Raw genomic sequence first — 17,948 nt, forward strand, 5'->3', positions numbered from 1 at the left:
GAGGAAAGATCAACAAAAGACTCATTCATAGTTTATTTCATGAACACTGGTAGAAATTATTAATAAAACACCAAAATTGCTACATCTCTTAAAATTAGTCTAGCCTTTCAAGGTGATTGCTATTTTTAGCCCCAAACAAAAGTATCACTAACTTGTTATTTTGTTAAGCACACAGGTCATACTCCAAACCAATGAGACTAGAGAACAGAAATCCCACAATTTCGTAGCAAATACCACTATCACCCTAGGAGTGAGGCCTTGCCTATCTGACCAAGTTACTCATCACTGAAAAAATACAAAAAAATAAACTTGGTTAATGGTTAAACTTGAGTCCTAGTGATGGCTGTTTATTAGGTTAGGGAGAGGGAAAAGGAAAAAAAAAATATGGATTAGGAGACAAAAGATTGAAATTCAAGTGCTTTATTTACCACTAGCAAAGCTACATGACTTTAGAAAAACCATTCTGTGTCCAAGTTTATATAAAATAAAGGTCGGGTCAGATGTTATCTACAATCTACTACAGGCTCAAGTTCTTTTATTCTGAAAAAACAAGTTCACTCACTTGATCAGAGGTTGATGTCTGGTGAAGCCAATGAAGTTACAGCTTCAGGAAGGATTGTCCACTTACAGGAGTCCCTCCTGAGGTCCTGCCCCTAACTTTGTATATGCCATTTCATTTTCTTTTTCTTTCAGAAGATTCCACAAAGTTTATGTTTTAGGTCCCACAAACCTGGACCAAAGCCTGTATATAACATATACAGATTCTATAGGAGTGTATAAATATATGTGACTAAACTAATTCTGTCTTCTGTATGTATACTCAAGTCTTTGAAACTCTGAGCACATATAAACTTATAAAACACATGACAAATGTGTTATTTAAGAGTGTGTCCCCCCATTCCACCACTCATAGTAAGTACATGATTTCTGAATGTGTAATAAAGATCACTTAAAAGAAGTGGGATTTAAAGACCCTCATCTCTTCTTAACTACCCATCCATAGAATTTAATTTATAATAGATAATCAGCACCATTTACTTGGCCTAGAGGTCATTCTTTCTCAGTCTGGAATGTTCCATTTTTAAAGTGTATACAATTAAAAAAAACAAAAACAAAAACAAAAAAAAAACAAAAATTGCCTGGTGATTAATGTCAACCAAAATATCAGATATTTTTTCTGAAATATCTGAAATTTCTGAAATATCTGAAAAAACTTGATGTGGTTTTAGTCAAAAATGTTTTTTTAAGTTTTATTTACTCATAGAGAGAGAGAGAGAAAACATATGAGCAAGGGAGGGGTGGAGAGACAAGAGAGACAGATTGAGATTGAGAGAGAGAGAGAGAGAGAGAGAGAGAGAGAGAGAGAATCCCAAGCAGGCTCTGCACTGTCAGAATGGAGCCTGACTCAGGGCTCAAACTCACAAAGCCCGAGATCATGACCTGGGCTGAAACCAAGAGTCAGATGCTTAAGTGACTGAGCCACACAGGTGCCCCTAGTCAAATATATCTCAATAGCAATTCATTAGAGCAATAACATTTAAAAGTATGTAGAAATCAACAGCTTTTGAGTTGAAAACAGTATAAAACTCATTATCAAACATTTTAGTATACCATGCCTTCTTTACATGACACATTATCTAGTATAGAATTCTGACCGTACAAAAGACAGAGTTAATCTTGTTTCTTGATATCAGGAGATTTATCATGGGGTTGCAGAGTGATTGAACGTCTGGGTTACCAAATAGTTAGCAATCCATTTTATCCATACTTTTTAACCAGTGGTATTTCAGATTAATTTTTAACGTTATTTTGATTTATTGCCAGGCATAGGACCCTTGAAGCAGCTGGGCCTAGAAGGGACAGTGTTAATGACTCTGCCATCAGCTCAGCAGCTGTTTAGAGGTAAGAATTTTGTTGTACCAATGTTGACACCCTGCCACAAAATACTTTTCCTGACTGCTGGCCAGCTGGAGTATGGCTGTAAAAACAGCTGGCTGGCTCTGAAGCTAGAGGAAAACATATAGATTAAACTCTATTATATATAAGTGTGACTAAATGTAGTCTTTCCTCCCAAGAGGGGAAGAAGGAGAGGAGGAGAGGAAATGCAAGTACTTATAAGAAACCCACTATTCAAAGTTGAACATCTTATAAAACAAAATAACATAATACAAAACAAGCATGATCTTGGACATTTGACATCAAAGAATTTGATCATTTCACTAACTTTCATGTATCTATTGACCTTGCTGATTTGTTATTTCTTGTACTAATTCTGTAATATTTTTCATAAATTCTGTTTATTAATCTGTGACATTCAAAGTATACCAATTTAAAACCCATAATAAATTAATAATTTCTAATAAGGCTAAAGCCAGGACCTCCATTACAGTTCCAGAGGCAAAACTTATGATCGAGGTTCTAAGAAAAACAAGGAACGGCAGCTTAGAAAAAAAACATACATATGTAAGAATATACATGTGTTTTTCCCACTCTTAATACTATTTATTATACTCCAGAGTAAATAAAATTAACATCTAGCTCTTGAAATTGAGATGCCAGCTAACAGTGTTTAAATCCAGTCTATCCTTAAAATCAGTATCCTTTATACAGTCCAGAGAAGCCTGAAAAAATATAGCTAAGAGGAGTTTATTCCCCTAAAGTAACTAAAGTCATGTTATCCTAAAGTGGTATCAGTTAATTTATGACTATCAGAGTGGGTCAGACTCTAATCAAATTGTAGAAACATTTCCAAAGTGATTATTCAATCAAATGACTAACATGGTTAATTAGGAGCCATAAACATTGCTCTGAAGTTCATCAAAGTAATGACTTGCCCAGAAAAATTACTGCTAATTAAATTGCCTGCTGCTTTCATTTCTACCTTATCTAATAAAAAATCCAACCAATGAAGTTTGGCATTACATTTTAACTTCTGCTAAATGCTCAACCAAGATCCAAAGTAGCTAAGCGGTGACTTCAAAGGCAAATGTTTTGTGGCAGGGAATGGAGGCATTGCATACGTATACACTCATGTTTTTTCATAGGATAAAGCTTACAAAATTCAGCAGCGATCATAAAATGTGGTTTAACCCATGCACAAACGTTACTATGATAGCGTATTTGTGCTGTTCTATTATGTGTCCATAGGTTATAATTTTACGCTCAGAAGACCAGCACTGATTACAAATGTGCATCTTGTCTTCTAATAGACCTGGTTTTGAACTTCGGTTCTGAGATTTTGTGGGAGTACGACATTTTGTTAGTTATCTCACATCTCAAACACTCAACTTCCACATCTGTAAAATGGGAATTATAAGCGACACCCTTCAAAGGGTTCTTGGGAGGACAATATGTGCAACATTTCACTTAGTGCCAACAGCAAGGATTCAGGATATGGTGCTTATCATTGAAACCAGAAACTATTTTTAAGTGACCCTCACAAGTGTTTAAAGTGAGTGAACCACAGCACTTAAAATTAAAAATGATTACATAGTGAAATTATTTTTGTATCTTAAATGGCTATTCTTAACACAGTTACCTGAGAAGATTGATTTGTTGCTTATTCGTATACTTATTCAGTGATATTCTTCACAAATCTATAAACCCATGGTATTTAAAATACATTGATTTAAAGTTCATTACAAACTCATGACTTCTCAGGTTGAAGTGAGAAGCTCCATTACATTTTCAAAATATTCGGAGGTATCTCTTTTGAGCTACTTTCTACAGTATTATGCCCTAATATTTGCTGCTGTGTGACTGGTTTAAAAAGTCTTAAATTTAATCTGTAAATTGAATTATGTAAACTTCATTTAACACAAAGGATTTTGTATTATTTTGAAACCTATGGATCAAAGAGCACTAGAACATGACCATAGTACGGGCCCCGCCAGCTTGCAGAAACTATACTGGCTGTAATTTGTCTCAGATGAGCTCGGGGGAGGGTGATCAGTATGCTACAAAAATTCAAAGCAGCAAAGCACAGTTGTCCTTTTAATGCACTAGTTAACGTAGGGGCAGTTAGGAAAAACAGTAAACACAGATCCCAAACTATCCGATTTTCTTAGTGTTCACCTCTAGTAACACTGTTAAAATTGTCTTTAAGATATGCAGGTTTCTTAAGAACAAATGAACAAGTTGGCTTTTCTCTCTCTTGCATTTCCAAGCCACAGTGGGAAACACAGCACTGATTTGGGGAGCTTTACCAAAAGCCGGACCACAAAGTGGAGTTTTGAATTTGTGCACACGGCACAGCTATGCGCTGTTCCGATTTGTGTATTTGCATACTGCTGTCCAGGGGTACAAAAGGAAGAATCCCCTCAGGGCACGGTTTGCCTAAACCTTCTAGGAGCTGTATGAGGCCAGATCAGAGACAAATATTTGCCAAGACCATCTGAGATATCCATACACTTTGCTGAAATTGTTTGTTATCAAATAGTGAGCAAACCTGAAAATTCTTGATACTATAAACTTTGAGCAAGGAGTAAGAAACGCCTCTCTTTCCCTGGAGGTTTTTACTTAAATTCGTGTGGCAATCATCAGTGTGATAACTTAAGCACTCAAGTCTCTGAGAGTAAATAAGAAATCCCTGTGAAATAGGAATAAGTTTGATGTATTTTAATGTGATGTTGCTTTCACATGAGTGTGCAATGGAAAAAGATGGATTTTTTATACACTTGGCTAACTCCTTGGGGAAGGGATTTGACAAAATCAAGTCTACCTAAACGTGTCTGTTAAACACTGATGATGGCGGAAAACCTGGCGCATTAAAGTCCAGGGATGAAATATGTATGCAGACATACATCTGAAATCAGCAGGTACTTAGTGAATGAAAACTATGTGTGCATGTGTGGGTCATTCTAGGCATACACAGGAGTTTAAACAAGCTTTTCAAAAACACATGTAACTATTACCTAAAGAAATAGCGAGGTGTTGCAAGAACTAAAGACATTAATCTCCTTCAAGAAAGATGAGCACTATGAGGTATCTTGCCAAAGTTTTATCTGTCTTGAACTTCATGTTTTACTGTTTTGTTTGTTTCTCCCCATTTCCTGGCACAGTGTTTAAAATCCAAAGATTTTCTAGAGTGCAGGAATAACAGGAGCTTTATGAAGATGTATTTAAATGCAAATGCATTCACATATACCCTAGTCTAGCATCCTTTTACTATGCATTTCTACTTGCCCTATGAATAGATTTCATGTAGCTAATTGAGAAAATTATGTTTTATAAAGTTTTTTGCAAAGGATGCTAGGGGGAATGAAGTTTTTACACTCATATGATCTCTCTATGATAGAACAAATCTAAAAGAATTAACTCTAAAATAAGACTCAGGATGAGTACATCTGATTTCACTTGAGAGAGAAGGCAAGTGGGATGGCAAAAAAAAAAAATGAAGTTTTATAAGACCTATTTGTCGTCAGTCACAAAAGCTCTACGTGGATGTAACATCTTAGGTTGCTGAACCTCATATAAAAAAGGCAAAAAAGTTGGAGTTGGCTCAAATCTGGGGAAGACAGTGATAAATTTAGTATGACCTCATTCACACTTAGATGGGATCTTTTTCATTGGGATTCTGAGTAAACTGTTAATAACATAAAATCTGTAGAGATATTCTCTTCCACCACAGCCTGGAAATACAGAGACTACTGTTGATAGAATTGAGGACAGAAGGAGAACTATTGTTCTTTATATGCTTTGCGCAGTATATGTAAAGTATTTTTTTTAAAGTAATGCTTTTATCTGCATTCAGATACTTTTAAAACATAAAGGCTACATAACATGAAAGAACAATATAGAACAACCTATCTATGAAACTGCAAACTTCTCTTCTAAGCATTTAAGTTTTGGGGGGACAATATCCTACACAAATTATGACCAGATTCAAACAGGATTAGCTTATATGATCTAGCAGACTGACAATTTTCCAAGTCCTCCAAGCCTGTGAAGGTTTTATTTAGAGTTAAAAATAAAATTGAAGTGATAGGAAATATTGTAACTCTGTTTATTAGATATTATTGTACTCTGCCAATTAACAGAAATTTTAAAGAAAATGCAAGAAAAGATGCGCTACGCTAAAATGAGGCCACCAAAAAAAAAAAAAAAAATCTGAAGAGGTGAAAGTGTTAATGCTGAGTTCTGATACCGAATTGTTCCTCTGCTTGAGTCTACGTGATTTGAAGCAAACACATCACGAATGGCTTTGTCCTCTCCCTCTCATCTCTCCTTGGATCACTGTAATATTCACATATTTACTCTACTTGCTTCGAACGTGAATAATACTGGTATCAAGTCCTGTATGATTGCTCACTATGTCACAGACAGCATAATAGTTCAGTACCTTGTTGGTCTTGCACAATTGGATCGTCTTCACATAAGAATATCTTTCTCACTTTGTCTTATCCTTTGGTCCCCAAAAGTGTATTTGTAAATATTAGAAATAATAATAATGGCATCTTACTTCAGGACTAGCAGCCTTTTAGGAAATCTCTAGAGGTCCAGATAAAATCATATCATAAAGATATCCCCTATTATTGCCTGGACCCCTAATACTATATATATTAGTAGCTTTACAAACATCATCATATCTAATCCTTAGAAAAACAGGAAGGTAGAGGAATTATTTGCCCCGTTCTATAAATAAGGAAACTGAGGACAAAAGAGGCAACAAAACATACTTGATATGACAAAGAGTAAATAGTCATCAGGCACAGAATTCAGTATAATATTTCCAGTGTCATACAAAGTGGGAGGTTTTGTTTTTGAATGCTAAGAATAACAAAAACATGCGGATGAAGCAGTGCACTGTGGAGGCCCACACACTGAAAAAAAAGGTCACCAGAATAGAGTATTCAAACATACTAAATTTCAGAAAATGGTAAAGAAATCACAGTGACACACGCGTGTCATTCTCTCAGTTTTGTCTTGGTTGCTTTTTAATACTGTGCTATTATTTAATTTCTATGATGCTACACGATAGTGTATTCACTTGGTTGTGTTTAATTTTATGAGCACAGTTATCTTTGAATATCTCTCCTAGTAAAATTTTGCAGAGTTTTAGAAACAATTAACTTAAAAATCTCTCTCACACACATGATAAAAACAACCATCTATTTAAGGTGACAAAACTTCCTTGAAAAGGTTTCAATTACATTCCTCGTGTGTTAGGCAGAAGTATTTCATAGAAACAAAAAGCCTCCCTTTTCCTCTAAACTATGAAATACTCAACTCACTGAAGAAATAGAAATCCTTTAAGTGCAAAAGAAAATACCCTGTAACAACATTCTAACCTTAAAAGTAGATATTCAAATAGCTACTTTCAAAAAATAAATAATATTATCTTACCTCTTGTTCACATTCATGAACCACACAAACACAAACACACACACCCAAATATGCATCCTTAAACCATTTAATTTCAAATCTTAGTTGCACATACAAAAACAGTTGTAGTTCACTTTGTCCACTTGCAGTTTCTGGGCCTAAGCATCCTGGTGGTTTTCTTTAGAAAGACACTAAAAATCCCACACTATGAAAGTACTCTCTCCTCCCTCTTCTAATTCCCTTTTTTGATGCTAGTACAACTCACAAGCAGATTATCCCTCCCTTCCCCCTTTCCTGCCTGTAAAATCCAAGTTAGACAAACACTGTGTGGCTGAAATGACATATTTGAATGGAATTCAGACCCACCAGTTCCTGTTTATGTTTCAGATTTGAGAATGTTGTCTTCTCATTCACTATACATTAGAAACACTGCAAGGCCATAAATAGTGTTGGGTTACATGCAGGCAGGACCAATGAGCATTAATCATTACTTCTAGTCAACTGGCAAAAGCAGCAGCTGATGGAACACTACACCCTTCAGCTTTGTATAAATGGACATTCCAGAGAGTAAGAGTGTGTGTGTGTGTGTGTGTGTGTGTGTGTGTGTGTGTGTGTTTCCTTTCAGTCTCCAGTTTATGAATGAAACTCCAGGCTCTATAGAGTCCATTCATGTAAGACAAATGCTTACAGGGCTCTGCCCCTGGGGATCAATCAGTCATGGGTAAAACTGATATGATTGGTTTAAGACAGCCTTCAGCCTTCCATTACTGACTTAAAATGCAGTCCCTGTCCATCTGACCTGTGTTAATGCATAAAGAGTAAATCCAGACCATGGTCTCAATTCTCAAATCAAATCACTAGCCAATGCCACTTACTGTAACTGTAGATTTAGAGCATATTTAAGTATTTCTTAGAAAAAGCAATACAGTGGACCAGAGTACTGTTTTGGGTGATTTGCTATTTTAACTCAGAAGAATTAGGAAAATCCATTTGAGGCATGCATGCTAGGCAATAAAAAGCAAAGTCAAGTTGTGAGGCCAATCCCTGACCTCTATTGTAATAACAGAATTAATTAGGAAGTCATCACCGTCACTCTTCACAACTGAAGCACCGAAAAATCAGAGATTAAATGATCTACTCGTCCACAAATCAGTGGCTGAGGAAAAGAAAATTATCTTTGGATGTTAGAGAAACAGATAGAATGCTAACGTTTTCTGAAGGATCAATAGCTCATTCCTTTAAATTCCCAAGTGATTCTCCAGTTGAATTTCTCGAAGCAATAGTTTTAAAGTTAGGATGGGGGGGAAAAATGAGCTGCCATGTTTCAGGAGAAAATGTAACCATAAGCAAATGATGCTTACTAATGGAATAGGGCCAAGTCTTGGCCTTTGGGAGTGTTAAATATCAGTTACAAAAAGCCAAAGTTCATGGAACCATAAACATCGCTGCACTGGAAATTACTAAAGACAGTAGAAATTACTAAAGACGGTAATGCTTAAAAACATCTAAAGTTTTAGAAGAAAAAAGCTATTTATGAGCAATTATGGGAATGATTTGTGAAGAGTCAGTCCTATACCAAATACTGTTAAACATATAATAGGTTTTATCAGCCATCTGTAACTTGGTCCTTGCCTCTAGAGGGAAAAAAAAACACACTTCTCTCTTCCAGTGATCTGAAGCCATATGGGAAAACAGTTGCAGTCAACCATCTCTGTGTATATCTCTAAACAATTTCTCATGAAATCTTTACCATGTCCGTTAAAGAAAGAATGAGGAGAAACATAAAAAAAAAAAATGCCTAGTATTCATCTTTAAACCTGTGAAAGATTGTCTACTATGTTGTAATGACCATTTACTATTTATCTCCCGATTTCTAATATCTGGTAAATAAAATAGCAGAGAATAAATAAAGTTACCAACACGTTTTAGAATTCAAAACTGAAATGCCTGACATAGCCAGGTGGGGAGATAATAAGGAATTCTATAATCTCCCACCCAGAGAAAATATGGAGCAGAGGCAAGATCACTGAAGAGTGAACATACACTGAATTATTAATTCCTAAATAACACTCTTTGAATTAAAAAAACCACAATATTCTTCTATTTAAAGTGGTTCCAAGATATGCAAATAAAATGATGAAATTAAGTTGAATATTTTCAAATGTAATATTTCATATATGTAAAATATAAAATTATAATTATTGGTCATAGGACCTTCCATTTTAGAGATGATGAAGCCTACTAGTTAATGGAAAGCCTGGATGTTCAAAATAACTATCAGGAGCCCTTACTCCCTCTGTTACATCTGACTTTAATTAGCATTTTTTAACAGTTTCCTTTTGTAATTGCTGCATTCCTTGTGTTTCCTGAGCAATACGTTAGGTTGTTTACTTATGTGTAACTCAATTGTTCACAAAAGACAGAAGAAAATGTATTAGTAAATACACATGAAGTCAATTTCTCAAATATATTATCTCCTCTTGTAAATAAATAATAAGATATCATTTAAAAAGATGATAAACCCTGGAGCACCTGGGTGGCTCAACTGGTTAAGCGTCTGAATCTAGATTTCAGCTCAGGGCATGATTTCATGGTTCATGGGTTTGAGCCCAAAAAGGGCTCTGTGCTGGCGGTGTGGAGCCTGGTTGGGATTCTCTCTCTCCTTCTCTCTCTGACCTTGCTCTCTCTCTCTCTCTCTCTCTCAAAATAAATAAACCCTGATGACAACATTCCTGAGATAATACTCTTATAGTGGCAAAATTAGTCTACTAAGAGTATAGAGATACTACTGGGTAATTGTAGCCTTCTAAATTTTGCTCTTATGTTTTTGCTTTTTAGAAGTTTTATGTAATTTGACCAACTGATTGAGGCCATGAAGAATCCTCTCCAAACACATAAAGCACTGCCTACTCATATTTCTATGTGTCCGCAGAAAATAATTATGTTGTCTTACTCTGTTATCCTCTGATTTCAACCTCTAACTTCCACCTTAAAACATTATTATAAACTCTGCAAGGGGAATCCCAAACGAGGCTTACTAGAAGCAGCAGTAGGAATTACTTGACTCCTTTTCCTACTCTTTGACCAAGATGAGTAGCTACCAACACAGCAAAAACACAGAATAACAATGACAGTGGAAAAATCTTCCCCTCTTGCCATTTTAGAAATCCAAGAGTATTTATGTTTAACTCTCTTAACTAAAGTGCCAGCTTGGGCATACACGACTACCAGATATATGTGTCATTTCTGACAGATGAAAACTGAACATAATCTTAGTTTTAACATATTTAATATGAGGTGTATATATTTTCAGTATTTATTTCATCATTTCTCTGCCTATGTATCATTTTTCTACATGCTAAACACAGAAAATCATTCTCTAAATGGAAAGGTTTGTCTATGGGCCTTTATCAAAATCCTAGGGTGATAAAGAAGGATATAGGGGAACTTGGAAAGATTGCTTGGGTGAAGAATGGATTTAAAAAGGGAGGATGGAAAAGTGCCACTTTCTTCTTCCAAATGTAAGCTTTCCAACTGTTTCACAAAATATCTGTGTACCTGGAGAGAAGTTGACATGGAAGAGCCTCAGGCGTGTTATCTGTACAACTAGGGCGTGGAGAAAAAAGGTGAACTAGGTGATTTCCAAGAACTTTCATGATTTTAAAAATTTATAATTCTAGGGGCGCCTGGGTGGCGCAGTCGGTTAAGCGTCCGACTTCAGCCAGGTCACGATCTCGCGGTCTGTGAGTTCGAGCCCCGCGTCAGGCTCTGGGCTGATGGCTCGGAGCCTGGAGCCGGTTTCCGATTCTGTGTCTCCCTCTCTCTCTGCCCCTCCCCCGTTCATGCTCTGTCTCTCTCTGTCCCAAAAATAAATTAAAAAAAAAAAAATAAAAAAAAAAAATAAATAAAATAAAATAAAAATTTATAATTCTACACAACTATTCGTGTCAATTTCCAAATTTCCAGTATAACCATTAAAAAATATAAACCACTTTCCTCAGGGGGCACATGATGTCAGCTTTCTCCACTACCCCCTACTTCTACTTCCTCCTCTCTGGAAGCTCAAGGTACGGAGTGCCCCCCAATCTCTGATTGGAGCAGGTCCCTGAAAGTTCTCCTCTGCCCCATCTCCCTCCCCAAATGTTTGATGAAACTGCTCTACCACAGGGCTGGGGGGCATCTTTTAAACTAATTAGAATAATACAATAGGCCCTGAGGGCTAAAAACATCTTATTCATGTGTTACCCTTCAGTCAACTCCTAGGTTAAAAATTTTAATATACCCCATAGCGCAAAGGAACAAAGTACTAATTGTGGATTGCAAACACTGAGCAGGGATGAACCAGAAATCGACTAAATAGCATATTAATTCTGCTCCCACCTCTAAGGCAGTCCTGGACACAAACTAATAGCAAGCCAGGTAGGTTTGCAGCATGTGGTACTATAATGTAATACTTTACTTAGTATTCTTTCCACTTAAAGGACTGACGTGATTAATTTGGATACTTCTTCAACTCCAAATGGGTTGATATTTTAAAACAGAACACATATTTCCTGTCTGATTAGCAAAGTAGTACCTAGGCATTGTTAAAATGCAAAGCACCTCACAGGCAAAACAGAAATTGCTTAGGATATCATCACGCATATGAAGTCATAATATATGGGGCATCTGGGTGGCTCAGTTGGTTAAGCATCCAACTCTTGGTTTTGGCTCAGGTCATCATCTTGAAGTTTCAGGAATTCAAACCTCACATCCGGCACTGTGCTGGCAGCACACAGCCTGCTTGGGATTCTCTATCTCCCCCTTTCTCTGCCCTTCCCCCACTCACACAGTCTCTCTCTCTCTCAAAATAGATAAATTAATTTAAAAAAATTTAAGCCACAGTATGTCTGTATTGGGTCTTATTTGCATGAGTCATTCGGTGTGTCTATTTTTTTTTTACTCATCTCGTTTCATTAAACTTTTTTTTTAAAAACTGACTTCAAATGGCTGCATGATATTTCTGTTACGGATAGCTATAACTTACTCTACTATTCAACTACTATATACTTTTAACATTTCTCCCTCTCATTCATTCACTGTGTCTTTCACCCCTTAACATAATTTCCAGAGTGAAATTATCTAATCACAGTATATGAACACTGTGCGCTGATGTTTTCTTGAGCCAAAGTTCAGTTTCATGTAAGTACCACGCCACTAAAAATACTACCCCTAAAATCTATCAAAAGGAAAGAAAGAGGGGCGCCTGGGTGGCTCGGTCGGTTAAGCGTCCGGCTTCGGCTCAGGTCATGATCTCACGGTCCGTGGGTTCAAGCCCCGCGTCGGGCTCTGTGCTGAGAGCTCAGAGCCTGGAGCCTGTTTCAGATTCTGTGTCTCCCGCTCTCTGTGACCCTCCCCCGTTCATGCTCTGTCTCTCTCTGTCTCAAAAATGAATAAACGTTAAAAAAAATTAAAAAAAAAAAAAAGGAAAGAAAGAAAAATGAAACAAAAGACCAACCAATCAACAACACAAACAACTCCAACGAAATATGTTCTTATGCATATATAAAATATTTGCCTTGTTCAGCATTGTGAGTCAGTGAAACCTCACATGCAAACATGAAAATGGGAAAGTGACTATGATTCTATGAAAATGTGGCGTGGCATAAGGCACTTCCACTGAAGCACTCAACGCATATTCAACCCATTTCATGTAGTCACTTAGCCATTAGGGCAAGAAAGGGAAAACCACTCTGGATTCAGGAGAAGTCAAACAACTAACAAAAAAACCCGTGTACTGCTTTGTGCAGCACTATTAGGCTCGAGAAGAAGAGAAAGAAAACAATAACAGATGTAATTGTCGAGAACTTAATATCATAATAGAATAATGATCACACACACTGCACTGGTTCACCAAATTGGACCTAAATACCAATCTTTTTTAATCTTCTCAGTGTCTTCTGATTCAGGTTTTCTTCTCTTCTCCTGAATAAAAATTTCTACTCAACAAACATAATATTTTGCATTTTTTTTAGCTTGAATACTCGGCAGTTGAAATTGCATTCCTGTAATTATAATTATAACTAATAGACCTTCCATTTCCCATGTCATAATTAATGTCAGGCTTTATTAGAGCATCATCATGCTGCCTTTTCACTTACAAAGCTTCTTTTATTTTCACAACATTTATGTTATATTGAATTAAGCAATAAAGAGTTCTGGAGGCCTTCTGAAAGGAAAACCTTTGGAACATAGATGCTAAGTAAACTATGAAACGTTTTTGCATTGTTTTTAAATCACATCAACTATTTCCTAATGTCCTATTTGTTCAACATCAGTAAGTGAACCAAGAAATCAATGATCCAGTGATAAATACATTAGATTTCATAAAAAGATTATTTAATGTGCTCTCAAAAGGGATGAAAGAAGTAATGACAACGAAACAAAATATCTGGAGATCGTATTTGTTGACTGCAATGTAGGACATATACAGATGTGTCAACTTGATCCCAGCTGTTTGGTGGCCAGGGAAATACATTTTGATACCTGCATATTAATTTTCACAGGCCTTGGTTATACACTGTTACCACCGTTCTTTTAGACTGCAACCAGAAGCTCCAACTTTACAACTTAATTACTCAAGCACAACAGAACTGTATCCTATTGGCAATACTTAAATTAGCATTCAGAGGTGCTGTATAATTTTAGCAATCTGCAAGAGAATTTGGAGGGTAGGAAGGAATATAAACTAACAGCTTCCCAAATATTAAACAAGCGTTCTACAAGTCATTTGCAAGGTATAATGTACACTTCACAAAAGACATGCCCCATATACCTTTAAAATTGGATAGAGTGACTGAATGGCTCAGCTGGTTCAACATTGGATTTCAGCTCAGATGAGGATCTCACCATCCTTGATTTCGAGCCCCACGTCGGGCTCTGTGCAGACAGCTCAGAGCCTGGAGCCTGCTTCAGATTCTGTGTCTCCCTCTCTCTCTCTGTCCCTCCTCCATTCGTATTCTCTCTCTCCCTCTCAAAAATAAATAAACATTTTTTTTTTTTTTTAATTTAAATTGGAGGGGCACCTGGGTGGCTCAGACAGTTAAAGTGCCAGACTTTAGCTCAGGTCATGATCTCACAGTTCATGGGTTTGAGCCCCAGGTCGGGCTCTGGGCTGACACCTCAGAGCCTGCTTCAGATTCTGTGTCTCCCTCTCTTTCTGCCCCTCCCCCACTCACATTCTCTCTGTCCTTTTCTGTCTCTCTCTCTCTCAAAAATAAACATACATTAAAAAAATTTTTTAATAAAAAATTTAAAAAAATTTAAATTGGATACTGGACTATGACTGACAGAATTATCATGTCCTCCACAATTCACTGTAGATGCGCTAATGCCCACTGTGAGCATATTTGGAGATGGGGCCTTTGAGAGAGAATTAGGGTTGGATTCAGTTATGAGGGTGGGACCCCCATGATGGAATCAGTCCCCTCATAAGAAGAGGAAGAGAGATCAGAGCTCATTCACTCTCTTTCTCTCTCTGCCACGCAAGGACATAGTCAGAAAGTGGCCATCTTCAAGCCAGGAAGAAGGCCCTTCCCAGGAACTAAATCTGCTGGCACCTTGATCTTGGGCCTTCCCAGCCTGCAGGACTGTGAGAAACGTGTTGTTTAAGCTTCCCAGTCAATGGTAGTTTATTAGAGAAGCCTGAGCTAAGACATGGACTATGCTTTTTAGTCTATATCTGTGCTTTGAGGGTCGGACAGTGATTGACTCTGAAGTTCCTAGTATGTATGGCCCACAAATAATGCAATCAAATCCTACAAAACCAGGTTACTTTTTTTGTTTATTTTTTACCTCACTGAATTATTTAAATCTCTTTCTTGCTTGGTTCACATCTCCTCAAACAAAGTTACACACGTTAAATACCATGTTATACATAATTTTACCTATCACATAAATATGAGGAAAAGATACATATATGGAGTGAACTACAGAATCAAAAAAAAAAGGCTTCATAATTTTTTTAATGTTTATTTATTTTTGAGAGAGAGAAAGAGAAAGAGAGCGTGAGTGGGAGAGGGGCAGAGTGACAGGGAGACACAGAATCCGAAGCAGGCTCCAGGCTGAGCTGTCAGCACAGAGCCTGATGTGGGGCTCGAACTCAGAAATCATGAGGCACATGACCTCAGCCAAAGGTGGATGCTTAATGGACCCAGGCGCCCCCCAAAAATGGTTTCAATGTCAATCTTGGTATGATTATACATATAAAAACATTTCTAGAACACACAGAGATGCTCTTTAAATGCTATGCTCTGTAAGTCCCTTTGAACAAATTATTTGGACTGTTTTATATGATTTCCATATAAAGTTTCTTAAAATCGTGGTGACTTCAAAAAACTGTACAGCAAATCAAAATACAGTTTGGGAAATAAAGATAGCATCAGTTAAAAGGACTTAAAGTTTATAGAGAAAAATGAATCTTATCTATAATAAAATGCATTGCAGGGTTCTTAACTATGGACAAACTATGGACAAATACAAAAAAATTCTAAACTGAAACCCCTATGATGCATTTCAAGTACATGTAGTCTGCAAATGACAGGGCCTGAGAGGCAAGCATTCAAATAAAAGCCCTCACGGCACATGTTTACATTTTTTAAATTGTAAACCAACTAACAAACAGCTAATGAGTACATTTTCTCCTCCCATTCCTTGAAATGAATGAAATACATCATTCATAACAACCGGAAGGCCTAGTCCAATCTAGAATTTGGAGAACTCTCTAAGATTAGCATGGGCAAAGGATGGTATGGAGCCAGCTTCTAGTCTTTAGACCCTGGTTCACGCCCCTTTCTTCCCCTTTTCCTATCTCTTCACCCTACACTGTTCCATATACCATGTAAACCATGGGGGCCTCATACGCAAGCACACGGGCACATCCAAGCTCCATTCTCATTCTGCCCCAAAGAGCTACCTCGAAGCCCTTTCCGTGGACCCTGGGAGTGCACACAGGGGCAACGCGTTCTGCCTTCAAAAAGCTGAGCCTGGGAAAGACCTGCTCAGACTGTGGAAATGGAGTTAGGGCCAATCAGGCTGGGAATTCATGTGTCCTTGGTAGCTCGTGCTCTTTCAACAAGTGGAGACATAGCCTCTGACTAGGCAATTCCTCTTCATCCTTTGGACCTCTTGCCCACAGAAGAACGGTGGCCAAAGGGAGACTCTCAGTCATAAGGCTCCCTCTTGCTGAGCTTCGAGAGCAGTTCCTAATAAAGCAGGTAATTTTATGCAAGCTAAAAACTCAAACTAGAGACAATTTTCTTTCCTCAAGTAGAATAGAAAAACTTAGCAGAGTTATTCCGAGAGAAGCAATAGTTTCCTCATAAAGAATATCCATAACTTTGCATCAAGAGGAAATTACATTGTTTTCAGGTATTTCCAAGTCCACAGTCATCTATTCACCAGTTACAATAACATTAATAATATTTTGTAGGAACATGGTGCCCTTCTTATAAGCATCAGCTTTTATTTCATACTTTTTTTTTCCAAAATTCCTGAGATGTGTGAAAAGCAGACGTCCAGATTTTGAGATTATAATGGGTGAAAAGGAGAGGAGTTAAGTAATTCTTCTAAAGTCTCAAGGTTACATGTTGGGATGATATTCGTAACCAGTGTATATTTTCTTACTTTCAGGAGCCCCCCTTTCTCCATCTTGATACGTTACTTTGTGGGGCCTTTCTGCCACAGTGAGACCAAAGCTAAACTCTATGAATAAACCAATTTGAAACTCAGATATTTTATTTTTGCTCTTCCTCTTCTAATATGTAAGAATCTTTACTGCTGGACTATTGGAGTATCACCACCAATAAAGGACAAAACAGTTATAACCAATAAATGAGCCAAAGCAAAAGAATATTACTTTCTGTAACCACCATGATTAGATAACACTACCACAGCAAAATACAAAGAAAGCCCCAAATCCAAAGAATTACAATGTTATTCTTTTGGACTGAGAGTATGCCTGATTTTATAAATTACACTTTTCTTTGGACTGCTTTCATTTCTAGACACTATTTCAACCGTGAGCTCAAGCCAAAATGGTTTGATGGTTCAACTTCACACAGAAAGATTCAAAAAGGGGATAAAATCAGAAAGACTCCACACCAAATGGTCATGAGCGACCCAAGTTGATGCCAACACTAACCAAAGTGACAAGCAAGTGAAATGATGTCTTAAATGTAACTTAAAGCATGGGCCTACCTGAATCATATGCAAAGTCTCTGGGTTCCTGTTTAATCATCAGAGGAGGAGGGAAGCTTTGGCTGGCCGCACCACCAACCATGGTGTTGTGTTCATACACTGGGTCGTGGTATTCCTGCTTAAAGCCTTGAGGGGGGAAGGGGATGTTTGGCTCAGACATCTGCCGTTGGTACATAGGACGTCCTTCCCTTGGCATTGTTGGCAAAGGAGGAAAAGAATTACAGGGTTCAGAAAGCTGGCGGCGAAATCTGGGAAATAAGAGAGCACGTTTTAAATAAAAGGGTAACAAGGAATACTCCTTACAATATTGGTACAAGTTTTAACTTTTGTTAATGAGCATGATACCAACTGACCCGAAGTGTAAATCTTTTGCAAGGACTCACTAGATT

General features: G+C 37.3%; 1 protein-coding gene across 6 annotated transcripts in view; it reads right to left on the minus strand.

Annotated features, from left to right (window-relative positions):
- Nucleotides 1-17,948, minus strand: part of ETV1 (ETS variant transcription factor 1) — a 92,943-nt gene that overhangs the window by 18,782 nt on the left and 56,213 nt on the right. For all 6 annotated transcript variants that reach the window (XM_007089095.3, XM_015540652.2, XM_007089094.3 and 3 more), the window contains one exon: nucleotides 17,560-17,807. In XM_007089095.3, coding sequence (XP_007089157.1) covers nucleotides 17,560-17,807 — 248 coding nt within the window. The remainder of the gene's footprint in view (nucleotides 1-17,559; nucleotides 17,808-17,948) is intronic.

The sequence above is a fragment of the Panthera tigris genome, chromosome A2 (assembly GCF_018350195.1).
Source record: "Panthera tigris isolate Pti1 chromosome A2, P.tigris_Pti1_mat1.1, whole genome shotgun sequence".
NCBI lineage: Eukaryota > Metazoa > Chordata > Mammalia > Carnivora > Felidae > Panthera > Panthera tigris.